The sequence below is a fragment of the Armigeres subalbatus genome, chromosome 3 (genome assembly GCF_024139115.2).
Source record: "Armigeres subalbatus isolate Guangzhou_Male chromosome 3, GZ_Asu_2, whole genome shotgun sequence".
In the NCBI taxonomy this organism is placed as follows: domain Eukaryota; kingdom Metazoa; phylum Arthropoda; class Insecta; order Diptera; family Culicidae; genus Armigeres; species Armigeres subalbatus.
Genome location: NC_085141.1, coordinates 231,317,884 through 231,331,823, shown reverse-complemented (window position 1 = coordinate 231,331,823; position 13,940 = coordinate 231,317,884). Strand labels below are relative to the sequence as shown.

Sequence of the window (13,940 nt, the reverse complement as noted above, 5' to 3'; positions counted from 1 at the left end):
ATTCTATAAAATAGTATTAAAATTAAAAAATTAAAATTAAAAAAATCGGACTAATAAAAACCCGGATAATCGAGTCTCCGGATAGCCTAGTCTGACCTGTATAGGGGAAATGAGGAAGCGGAAAAAATCAAGTAAAAAAAGTAGAAAGATAAAGGAAGGAAGAAGAAGAAAAGAAAAAAGAAGAAAGAGGAGAGAAGAAGGAATAAGAATGAAGGAAAAAGAAAAAGGGAAGAAGAAAGAAGGAAAAATAAAGAAGGCAGTAGGAAGAATGCAGAAAGAAGAAGGAAGAAGTAAGAAGTAAGAAAGAAGGAAAAATAAGGATGGAGGGGATAAGGGAGAAGGGGGAAAGATGAAGAAAAAAGGAAGAAGTAAAAAGCAAGAAAGAATGAGAACCGACTATCGAAGAAAACGAAGAAAAAAGAAGGAACAAGGAAAAATGAAGAAGAAGGAAAGCGGAAGAAGGATGAAGAAAGAAGGAAGAAGGAAGTAGGAAGGTAGCAAAAAGAAGATGGAAGAAGAAAAAAGAAAATGGTAGAATCAAAATGAGGAAGGAAAAAGAAAGAAAGAAGAGTCAACAAGGTAGAAGTAATAATAGAGAAGAAAAAGGAATAAGAAAGGAGAAAAAAACAAAGAAAGATGAACAAGGGAGGAAGAACGATGAAGGAATACGAAGCTGAAGGAAGGTAGATGGTAGACGAAAAAACGCAGAATGTATAGGGAAGAAGGGAGAATGAATTAGGTTGAAAAAAGAAAGGCGAAATAAAAAATAAAAATGTAAGGATTTAGCACAATAACTTTTTTTAAATAGGTAGGGTTAATGCAGGCATTTTCGCCTTTTCGTCATAGTCTTGTAAACCAATGAAAATGACACTCTTTTGCCAAACTCACCTGTTCCAAATCGTAAGCTCAGGAGAAACGTTCTACCATAATAGAGTTCTAGCAAATGAACGTTGTTTTCGTTGGTTTTAGCCCCTACGACGATGGACGGAAATACCTGCTATGTCCCTACTGGAGTCAAATAATGACCAAATTGTTCAAGAAGTTCAAAACCACTCCTTGCTCTGCCACGCTGATTGCGTCTCCATGCTAGATCGTTTTATTCTACGTACAACAAACCTCGAACAAAAACAATCAAATATCAATTGAAACTCGTTTTGTTCAATTCTCCATTACCTCAAACCCGTTGTTATCGTGACGAGCAAATGATCTAACTAAACTTTCATTCACTCTGTAAACATATATCTCTGAGCCTTGATTGTTTTACGAGAAAGAAATCGAAATGAAATGGTTCACTCCGATTCCGATTGACTTTAATCTTTGTAGAAACTGGGAAACATTTTTTTCTCGCTTCCACCACCCGAAACAATGTGGCACAGATGGATCTCCACGGGTTGTGCTGTCCGTGTGGAATTCGAAAGAGAAATGGAACTTTTGGTCATAATTTGGAAAAGGGCTCAACGCGCGCGGTAGCGTGACTACGGCTGCAAACATTTCCGTTTCCAATGATTGAGCGCCTATCTTCGCTGTGTTAGCACAATGTTTATGTGGTTCTGTCACGGAATAGTCACTGGGAACGACAGATGGAGCTAAGTTGAAGAAGTTTCTGCCAAAGTTTTTTCCAAGGGTTGATGGTCTGATTTATAAACTAGAGAAGAAAAAACATATGTTGCAAAACAAATGATATTAATAATTGCATGGATTTGTAAATCTAAACTAAGAATTCTTATAAAAAAGTACTTTTTTTATTTGTATTTCCCATGAATCATATTGTTTTTGTAAGCAAAATTTTAAAAAATAGAATCACCAACAATAATCGAGACAATTACCCTGAAAGAACAAAGTAGAGAAATGCCGCGTGCGGCAATGTCAAAGGCAGAAAACGAAAACAATTTATGGGTTGAGCACCCAAATGGAACAGTTTGCCGGGTGGATGATCCATTCAAAACTGACAATTTGATTTGGTGCTAAACAAACAGTGTGTCCCAGAGAATAAGTTCGGTGCCACCCCCCATTCATAACATCAATCAAGCGACTCTTCGATCCTCATACTAAGTTTTTTTTTGTTTGGTTGCTTTTGGCTTTTCGTTTCAGTGTGTTCGGCGGTTAAGATTACGAGCCTTAAAGTGCCCTCCACATATCTACTGGACAAAAATTCAAAGAATCCCGACCCGCTGATATTGGACTGTGAGTACGACGTGGACGAAAACGAGAAAGGGTTCGTGCTGAAATGGTTCCTAGACGGGCAGCCAGTGTACCAGTGGATACCGACAAAAAATCCTTTTCCATTTGTAAGTGCACTACAATTGTTGCATGACGAGTTTAGTATAAGATTATATTTAGAAGGGATAACTACACTTAAAAACACTGTAGGGGAACAGGTGGTAAAATGAATACGTTAAGGACTTGCGTTGAATTCAATCATAAAACGAGGATAATTTGCTAGTTTTACCACTTGGTTCAGCAATTCAACTCATATTCTTATTGGACTGAACAATTTTTTCGCTAATAAACATTTTTTATATAATTTTTCCATCGAAATAAAAAACATCGAAATTTCGTATGTATAAAAGTAGTGCGGGTAAAATGAACACTGCCTGGTGGTAAAATGAACATCGCTTCTTAAACCCTTTTGAAACATTTAATTTTCTTTTTTTAGCTCTAGCACTGTATATATAACTAGTTAAGATTATGAGAGCCTTTTGAAAAATCTGGTATAACTTTTGAAAAGCTCTTAATTATCAATATAATAAAAAGAAGAAAAAAAAAGTTTTGAAATATCAGTTATTTTTAAATTTAATTTACATATTCAAAGTTTTATCTTGGTTATTTGATATGGTTTGTTTCATGTTTCCGCTTAACAATTGCACAACTTTTATCATAAATTTGTGAAAGTTTGATACCAGTGTTCATTTTACCCTCATACGTGCCTTGTGATAAATAACTCTTCCTCTAACTATGCAAACCAATAATTTTACTATTTACCCCTGCAACATCTTTGTGAAGGTTGTCCTATTTGCCGCTGTGGTTATAACAGGTTTGAATCAATGTTATTATGAATTTATTAAGAATTAAAGCTTGCGGAAAAATGGTTAAAAATTACATCAGACCCTATTTTTACGGCCTCGTTTGATATTTTGAATAGGAATAGCTATTCGTTCGGTCTCAAAACCAAAATATTGGCTCAGGTACCTTATTTTATTTCGAGGAAAACGTGTGCATGATTAACATACGCCTAAATAGTGTTTTAATAAAATATAACCAACTGTTCATTTTACCACCTCTTCCCCTACTGCAAAAACCCATTTTGAAGGTAATATGAAGAACAATATCAACGTTTTCAAACTATTAAATTACTTAAATTCACTCTAAATGGAGCGAATTCAATTGATTGTTTAAAAGTTTACTTTGGTATCACTCAAATTGTGAGGTTGAAAACGTTACCTTCAAAATGGTAATTTCTTCTACAATGTTTATTTCAATGATAAACCTAGATGAATTGGGATCACATTACGAAATGTTTCCATTTATCAATATGACCATACGAAAACATTTCATTAATTTCAGCAATCCTTCAAAAACCGCGTGGACACCAGCTATGTCGTCTCCCAGGAGCGGCTACACAAACATCGAGCGATGGCTATAATCAAGCCCCTGGCCAACTTCACAGGAGAGTACGCCTGTATGGTGCAGACATTTGCGTCGATAGACCGAAAATCGGCCAAGCTGAAAATCATCGGTAAGCCCGAATTCATCTGTCACCACGTATTAACAAACAGATACAGCTATGACATGGCGCCGAAGGGCCCAATTCGTCCGGGTTAATCTATTTCGTCTCTAATTGATTTTACAGTTCAAGAGTCAAAGTTTGATCTCAACTACTACCTGAACGGGGACGGTTACATCACGGTTGATTGCCACGCACGGGACATTTCACCGGAGCCAGAACTGCAGATCCGGTGAGTATTACGCCTGCACCTTTCCCTTATCCCAAAAAAAAAACCAATTCCATCTAAATCGAAAAGCAGCAGAAAGCAGTAACCATCGGGTCGAACCGATCTGGCAGTGTTCTGCAATGCAAATTGAGGCTGACATAGTTTAACCAAGCGGAAGGCAGGACCTGTTTTGGAAAATGAGCGCAGAAAATTTGATGTGATCCATTACAGAGGAGACGAAGTTTTCCATGCTCGAAAGGTAAAGGCACGTCCAGCCTACCGTCCCGATGCCATAGAGGAGGGCCGACCATTGCGTTTCGGTTGACGTTGATGGATAACCGTTCGCTTATCTTCGCTGATGGGTTGGAAAATGTAATTTTTTAAATTTATCTTTTTCCACGCGAAAAGGTTCACCGGCAGGCGCCGAAACCCGGATCGATACCGGAGAGGCGATGCATGTTATTGTAATTTCATGGTAGAAACAGTAAACACGCTAAGTGAACGAGAACTGATAGCGGTTTGGTTTGTGCACCATGTGTATTTCGGCCGTTGCGTTGGCACGATAGTAGTGGAGGCTTCATGCTTTCCATACCGTCGGAAGTTTGATTATGGGGTGGCTGAAAAAAAAGCTGTGGATTGACTAAAAAATTTATCAAATTTCACAGTTCAACTACAGGGAGTCCATTTTTTTTTCATTTTCATAGGAACTCGTTCAATCGTGAAGAGAAAAGTCTTTGTCAATTCGTTAAATCGTGCGGAAAAGAATGAAAATATATATCATTTCTTATCAAAAAGACAACAGGCCTGTCATTGACGAAGAAAAATAGACCTGCACTAAACTTTGTGACTAAACTGTACCTACCATAACAATATATTGATATGCACAGTAATGCGCAGAATGGGCTTGTTGCCAACTGCCTTTGTATGCAACTGTGATTCATCAATACCGCAATATGCTTATAAGAATGTGTTCATACGCTTTCATTTGCACCAATCAATAATGGATTTAACGGAAATTGAACTTAAACTTCAATCTGCCAGGAAGAATCTTGACAATTTAAAACAGCTCGATCTCGGTCAATTTCCAACTAAAAAGCAAGCGGTTTTAACTTTGACCAAGGGGAATAGTAGTTCCAGAAAGTAGACTGGTAAAATGCCCAGGACGACCAGTTTGAAGTTTTGAAGGAGTTTTGAAGTGTGGCATAAGTCATTTTTTGAGCAAACGTTCAGCATTTTGAAATTCTTCTCCCAATTTGATGAATGATTTAGAAAACGCTGATAGACTGATTTGTTTTGAAATCGATATACTGATTTTCTTTGTAGTTCTATGTTGCCTTTTTCCTGTAACGGAGGATAGATCACTTTAACGTAGTGTATTACGGAGTAAGATCTAACTTAATCCATTTTTCGAGCTTGGGCAATAAGTTGTGTCAGTTAAGGATTGCGCTACCAATACCAGTATCTGAAGCAAAACTAAATAATCTTTTCCCTGCAGATGATTGAAAGACTCGAGTTCTCTCCGTTTGAGGCTACACACTTAGAAATAATTACCGACTCCGGTAATTCATTTACCGAATTCTCAACAGCTGAACGATCGGTAACGATTTCGGTAAATTTTAGCATTACCGAAAAAATTGTGAACTGTATCAAAGAATTAGGCTGCCAAATTTACACACCGTTCGGTAACGATTACCGAAAAACCAAGCATGATCTGTAAACTGCATTAGGGGACAGCTCGTCTAATGTACTGAAAGATCTGTAAATTTTACCGAAAATAATTGAAGGATTGCTACCTTTTTACCGAAAAGCAGCGATTTTTTTAACGATATTACTCAAAATTACCGACATTTCGGTGTTTTTTTTCGTGTTACTGTAATCACTGTTGGTATGTTCTTATTTGAAATAAAAAAAAAATTATATTGTGTATTTAGTCTTAATACTTTTCTCTTGCGGACATATTTTATTAAAGTCGTTCAATTCCGTTCACATGGTCATTGCAATCCATGAAAAAATTTGGCCCGGTTGTGGTTAGCGTGTTGGTGTTACAGATTCCACCAATGAAAAGAGAAAAGTTTTTATCTGACGGATTCGGTTGCGGATTGAAAACGGAGAAGCACTGGAACATGATTCCGAATGCTGTTTTTAAGTCCTCTCCTACTGGAATGACCTCAGATTCCCAGCATATAGCACACCCTTCCAAGACATCAGGAAATAGTCCTCGAACTACTAAGTCGGTGGTACTTCAGCAGCACGTCTTCGTCAGGCTAGAATCAATTAGAATTGGTTAGCATACAGTACATGTTTTCGTTGGTCGTTCTCACCTGTATCCATCTCACCACACCGGTTAACGGATTGTCCAACGCAGGCTCATTGTTTCTCAATCGTTTTAAGCCGCGTGGCGGATTTTTGTGCCTGACAAGAGCACATGCCATATCTAATTGAAAACATTCTAAACTAAAATCCGAGTTAAAATCTTTTGAGGCCATAAAAACTTTCAAAATTTACCATTCGTTATCTCTCTGAACAATGCCGGATGAGCAGACAAAATGCTGCCTTCAAGCTTGTTCCACCCATCGACGAAGGATGACGCCGTTGGGTTCGAGACGCAAAAATCGGATGTGATCTGAAAATAGTTTACATAAGTACATTGTTGACATTATATAGCTTGGACACACTTACCAATTCTCCATTGTAAGCTGCGGTAACGGGGAAATGCTGCAAATAATGTAGGAATTCACCGGACTCCCGAAATTCCTGTCGCTTAGAAAAGGTTGTCTTCCACAACTCAATTACGCGGCTCTTACTGGTTGGATTGGGTACGATGTATTGCAACTCAAGTATCTGTGAACAAAAATAACCAATATTATAAATACGTCATAGTTTTATTTGTATCTTTATACTTACTAATTCGTCGATGTTAGAAGGAACTTCAATTTTAGAATGAGACTCACTCGAGCCTTCGATTGCAAGTGGATCAGTATATGTTTCTTCTACACGGCGCCGTTTTATGACGCGTTCCCCAGAGGTTCTTGCCAAATATTCCATGCGATAGTGGATACGTCCAGCATGTCGATTCGGTCCCCGAGCGTGAGCATGAAACCACAATGCCTAAAATGTATGAAACAGATTAGTATGCACAACAGGAAAAAATGACTGCATAACATATTGAACTTTTGTTCTACACATATAGAAAACTTCTATGTGTAACGTCTATTTGTCTGTGCATTTTCGAATACAATGTCATCATCACTCAATGAGAATAGATACGACAAAAGTGAGGAAATCATTGCAACAACATTCGAACATGCTCCCATAAGAAGCGATGCAATTATGTTACTATTTTTGACTACATTTTCCAACATCCACTAAAACGCTTGCGTATTCATTCACACCTGAGTAATTTATTCTCATTTCCCATTTCCCATCATTGATGACTGAATACAATCATTGATAGCTATCAGCTGTCATTTGTTTGCATATCAGCTGTTCAGTTTAGTTTTGTGTGAGCGGTGTTATAATATACTTTTCCGGTTTGATTCATTCGTTTTAATAATATCTATTTATTAAAATTGGTGCGTTTGTGAGCTGTTTTAAGATTGGTTTGTTGATGCTGCTGGTAAGACGAGGCATTTCAATGATCGAATCTTGAGAATTGGATCACATCGAGGATCCAGATTTTGAAGCAAACTCCGAATCAGATTTGTTTGGTTGGATACTTTGATGGCATGTAGGACAAAACTACATACACAGCGCTGTTTTGTTGAATACTAATTAGCTCAGGTATGTTTATAAAATCTTATTTTATTGTATTGTAGCTTTTGTAGATCCAAATGATGAGAGTACTCGCTACCATCGGGTTTCTGCCTTTTCCTGATGTCGCAATTGCAATGCGCATCTATGCCGTGCGCCATCATGCGCACTGTTAGCTATGCAGTTGCGACATCTGGGGATGGGAAAGATTGGACTGTTGTGAGCTTTTGTTTTCAACTGTAACCACAATATAATAATAGATTAGTCCTTGTATAGGCAAACATTATCAGATAATGCACAAACGAAGCACATCAGCTGCATTGGTACATAAATACTCTCAGAAATTAAGCAATTGGTCGCAGCAAAGCTGCATTTTGAGTTTGAATGTCTTACCTGTGAAACATTTGTATCCTTAGCAGCAAGTATCGGATATGACGTCACAAGAGAGATGGCAATCTGATCTTTGTAGAAACGGTTTGGTCGACTGAAAAATAATTAGAATATTAAAAAGTGATTATCATGTCAAGAGACTCAATGTTTAGACTAAGTGAATAAACGGGAAGTGATTGTTTAAACTTGCTAGGAAAAATTCAAATTACTCACCAACCGTACACTGATTTCAAGCAATCGCACAGGATGTCGTTAATTTTCTTGAAAATCGATTCCCTCGGGCGCGATCCTTCCTTCAGTAATTCCATTATGGTAATGCCTTCAGTGGTTCGTGCGAAGATGTTGTCAATATCAATTACCTGAAATATATTATAAAACGGACAATACGTAAAATGAGTAGAGTACACCAGTTGTAGGGATATAGCAATTGTACTATCATACTCAATACTCACATTGTCCAAGCTTATGCCTTTGTACGGATTATCAGGGTCAAACTTTTGGGCTGGGTCATCAATGTTGTCATTCCGTGATTTGGTTGGCGACACTTCAACCTCTTCGACGATCCATTCTTCTGGGTTTTGTTCTTTTGAATTTTTTGAATAATTTTAATCATTTTCGTCGTCATTTTAAGTCTCAAGAAGTCATTTTCGTTCAGGGAAAGGAACGTATCCATATTGTCAATTTCTTCTGTCCCTAAGAAATAATATATAGTGGTTTTATTGTTTTTTTAAAGTATTGTAATGATATTTACAGATGTCAGCTAATAATCGCGATTATAGAACCGTCGCGAAACGAACTTTGCGGTATTTCCGTACGAAGACCAAAATGAAAATACTGCATGTGTGAAACATTTTTCAACACTTATTAATGCATCTTTTCTGCTGACTTCGACTTCGTATGCTTGTAAAAACTCATCATACAATAATGTATCACACAATCGTAGCAGAACGAACAGTTTTCCGTCAATAACGACTAGTTCCCGTATAATACCATACGTCGGAAAATATTCGTTTGTGTGCTTCTTCAATCCAATCAGTTGATTTTTCCTTAAAACAATTCCATTCAGCGTTGCAGTGTTCGGGGCGAATACGTATTCCAAGGATGGATCTAGATATTGTTCACTCAAACAATCTGAACGTGACACTATCTTCCCGGAACTAAATTTTAGCTTGTCCCGCCACGGGTTATCGAGAATGTTGACAATCATTCTAAAACATTGCCTTTTGCTAAACTTGAGCAAATATTTTTGCAATTTCGGCATGTGTTGGCTTGAGTTTTCATAACTTTATTTGTTTGTTCAAACTGGAGGCAGTTGAATTGTTTCATGGAACCGCTTTTACGGATACAGGTCGCATAATGCTTTAGATGGTGTAGCTTATTTATACGACGTTGAAAATTCTCGTAGAATATTTTCTCGAAAAAAACAATATGCTCCTCCAGTTCAAGCAGCAGATTCTCAGAAACAACTGGTGACATTATTATTCGGACAATTTTAATCAGATGTCCGATCATTGCCATTAATTCGCAATTTTTAGGAATCAAGTGGCCGAACAAGAATGGAAATGCGCGTAACAACAGAAAGGCTTGTGCTGATGTCTGTCGCACTTTGTGTTTAGAAGGGTATCTAAGCATGTCGTCCGTAAAATTAGGAGATGGTTTATTGCAGCGCTCCGAGAAACCATATGAAAAGGTGTTTATTCGATTATTGATATATTTAGTATTTATATGTATATCGGTTCGTTTGCAGTATCGCGAAAGGACAAGTTGTATGGCTAGAGGAATGACTCCTTCCGCAAGATCGTGCATACTATCTAGGCAATAGTTATCCGTAATGTGAAAGTACTCGAGCTCGTTGAGTATACAACCTGATGGTTTCAAACCGCAATCTTTCGGAAGAATTGAACCGTTGCGGACATCTTCCAGATTCTTTTCGTACCAGTCAAGAGTTCGATCGGGAAATTCTTGGGAGGGGTTTTCGTGGAATTCATGCCTTGAAACTTGACATATGCGACAAAAGTAATTTGCACTAGGTCCAAGTAACCCAAAAATGTCGTGGACCGCTAATGTGTCGCCACAGAAAATCGTTACTACAGCTCTAATAACATATCTCTCCTGACCGTAATAAACAACAATACCTTTTTCTAGACGTTTTAAATCAGCAATAAGAGGTTCCAGTATTTTACGGTAACCATGTTTTTTGGCATCTACTACAGTGCAAAATATAAGGGGAAATACTGCTCGAGGAGAACTGTTCCACTTTTCAGGAATATTTTGAATCTTAAAGTGAGCTGAATGCGTTACCCAATTCAACATCGTCCTGGTAGAGGCTGATTCTTACTGTATCCGGATAGTCTTGAAATACTGGTTTTTCGTTGAACGTTTCTCCCGATCGAAAAGTGCTGTATTCAGTAACACAAGGAGTATTTTCCGTGGTTGAGACAGTTTCTTTCATTAGCTGTCTTGTTTCAGGATCGCGCAAAACAAACTTAAGGCTGTCTATGATGCTAATGTATGACGCTGTTTCATTAACAAAAACCTTTTTTGGAATCGCATTCACGTGTCGCACATCTTCTCGACGACTCAGAAGAATGTCTCGAGGTACTGGAGTGGAAGTCGCAAGTTCGCTCAGGTATTTGGCTTGCTTAGGAAAAGTATTGACTTTGTTAAACAGCTGACCTAACCTGAATTTATTTCGTAAGACAATTTCTTTTTCCGGAGGAAATGCACCAACATGTGTTTTCATAAAACGGAATGTTTCACTCTCCAAATAATCGGAAATGTGTTGTACGAGTACACTGCAAAGTCTGATGAATTCAGAGATTTTGGTTTGTGGCAGTCCGACATCAGCAGTCATGCGGCAAATACTCAGATTAATAATTTTCTCGAGCTCATCCAATGACATATCTGCATCAGGACTGGAAGAACTAACATCACCAGAAGAATTCGACAATAATTCATGGTCGAAGCATGGGGTACCACTATGTGAATTATTATCATTCACAGCACTTCCGGAAGGAAAACAACGTCCAGGCGGATGTTTCTCGATAATGTGGCGCTTGAGGGAATAAAAGTTAGCATACCTAGCATCACATTTATGATAGGTACAATCAAATAGTATGCTTTTGGCCAAAAAATCCTTCTTTTTAATGTGGTCATTGATGTGTCGGTGCAGTCCAGATACATAACCTGGAACTTGCTCCCGACAGAAAAAACAGGCAATAGAATCGACAATCTGTAAAAATATAAGTTTCAGTAAAAGAAAAACATCTACTTACGGAAAATCTCAACGATTCGGTCATCCTGGTCCAGAAGCTGCTGCATAACGTCCTCCATTGTTCACCAGTTTATTTTTCGAGCACAAAACAGGACCGATTTTCTTGCCACGAGAATAAGTTTTAATTTAAAAAAATGGCGGTTTTGACTTTTGATGGTTCATGAGGTAATGGATTGTATCAATTACCGAAACTTCAGTTAAAATTTTCACGAAGCTTGGTGCCCAGACTAATTCACAGAACTGTCGGTAAACCTATTTACCGAAGTCGTTGAAGCTAATTAATTTCACTGAAGTTCGGTAATTTCATTGACAGTTTCTGTAAATACATTCTACATTACCGATGTACCAGTAATTTCTTTAATCACCGATATATACCTGTAAAAACAATTACCGAACTCAGAATATCTATTTAAGTGTGTAAACTGTATGTAGCGAAAATAAATTTTCAAGTACTTAGTGCAGTAGTTTTTTTTTATTTAGTAATGGGTTTGTAGTTATACCAGGTTTGGTGCTCTACTGGTGATATTGTAGCCGGTATTGACCGGGATTTGGCTAGGGGTCCGATCCATGGTCATATAAAAGTATTACTGTTTTGTTTTCTCAAATAAGGATTGAATTCTTATTGATAAGGGACGCGCTTTCAATGATATTGCTCTCTGTGAACTGTACAAATAGAGGGTCCTTGTCATGTTGCTCTCCAGAGAACAAAAGAAGAACTGAATCGAAACCGATACTGCATTGCTTATTAATAGTACCTATTGGGGTAATTCGAGATGCCCTTATACATTAAGGATACGAGTAATGCTGCGATAGATCTAATAGCTGGTCAAAGTGGTCCATTCAAACCGAAAACGGCGTTTTCTATATTACTTATGAGATTCTCAGAAATTTGAGGTGTTAGAAGACTGATTTATTTCGTAGTTCTACGTTGGCCTTTATTACCGGAGAAGTTTGAGGTGTCGGACGACTGACCTTTTGTAATTCTATGTTGGCCTCTGGTACCGAAAATTTCTGGTTTCCGGAACCTGTTCCTTGGCCATAGCATTCCCTACCAAGAAACTACGGCGTTGAGATTCTGAGAGGATTGAGGTGTCCGAAGCCTAATTTGTCTTGTAGTTTTATGTTGGCCTCTTGCACTGGGAATTCCGGGTCTACGAAACTGGTTCCGTGGCCCTCGCATGGCTAGTTTTTCTTACCAAGGAACTAAGGCGTTTTCTAAATCGTTTATCAAATTCTGAGAAGTTAAAGGTGTCGGTAGATTATTTTTTTGTAGTTTTATGTTGGCCATTCGTACCGGAAATTCCGGGGCTCCGGAACCTTTTCCCAGAACATTCGTGATTAATCATAGATTTAATCATGATTAACAAATAATGGGTTATTTAACCATTATTCATAATCATAAAAAAAAAACTAGCAAAAGAAACCCAGCTTTGCCCGAGTATTACAAATGTCACAATGAACTATTTCCAGCCCCGCACTCTACACGCAAAAAAAGCGTTCCCGAATTCGTGAACCATCAAAAATACACCGTGATTTAATTCATGGATTCGGGAACACCAGTCACGTTTTCCAGAACGTTCCAGAAAACGTGACTGTATTCCCGAATCCGTGACTGTTGTTCCCGAAAAAATACACCGTGAACTCGTTAGTTCACGAATTCATGAATGTTTTTTTTTTTTTGCATGTAGATCAATTTCCGTGCGTTTATTTTGTTTTTCTCAACAGCTGACCCAACATTGTGTTCTAATGATTTTTTTACATTTCCCAGTTAAATTCACCAACTTTTTGTATATACAAACCTTGCGAATCTCAAAACGAATCGATTAGGGAAAAAATCTTGCCAATCGGCCAACCCATTCGCGAGTTAAATCGTCAGAAAGGAAATCTCAACTCATTTTTATTATATAGATAATTCAATTTAAGATAATAGATCGCATTTTTTTTATCATTTTGCATTTTTTTGCATTAATTACTATGCATTACCACCATTTTTGAAAAAAAATCGATTTCGATTTTTTTTTCTAAAAGCAGTGATTTTTTCATAAGTCTTAAATGCAATATCCGATCGGATTTTCAATAGCAAACAATGAGACCGCAGTCCCCATCGAATGCAACTTGTTGCTAGTAAATCGGGTAATGCTAAGCTCCAAAATGTGTTTCTACAAAATTTGTACCCATACACACATACATATACACAAACAGACATCACGTGGGTTTGTCGAGCTGAGTCGATCGGCTATGGGTTGTTGTTGTACAAGAAAGGCGATGGGAACTGAAAATTTGCTCAAAAAATGACTTAACCCTTTCAGGCCCAGTAAATTTGATATGTTCCATTTGTTTCCATGCTGAATAATGGAGAACTGACAAAACAAGCAAAACAATATTTTTTTGGGATGTACTAGATCATCCAAACTGTCCTTGAGTCTGGAACTAGCGATCTACAGTTACCATGCGACCTTTATCGTCACTCTATGTTTTGTTATGTATAAGATCAAGAGACATGGTCAGATGCTTTTGAGATATCCTGGGTGATCTAAACTGTTCTTGAGTTCAGAACTAGCGATTTACAGCCACCGCTCAAGCTATTTTCGTCG

General features: G+C 37.7%; 1 protein-coding gene across 2 annotated transcripts in view; it reads left to right on the top strand.

Annotated features, from left to right (window-relative positions):
* LOC134220754 (uncharacterized) overlaps nt 1-13,940 on the top strand; it is a 429,558-nt gene that overhangs the window by 328,574 nt on the left and 87,044 nt on the right. For both annotated transcript variants that reach the window (XM_062699858.1, XM_062699859.1), the window contains exons 5-7: nt 2,092-2,288; nt 3,565-3,736; nt 3,851-3,956. In XM_062699858.1, the coding sequence (XP_062555842.1) occupies nt 2,092-2,288; nt 3,565-3,736; nt 3,851-3,956 (475 nt within the window). The remainder of the gene's footprint in view (nt 1-2,091; nt 2,289-3,564; nt 3,737-3,850; nt 3,957-13,940) is intronic.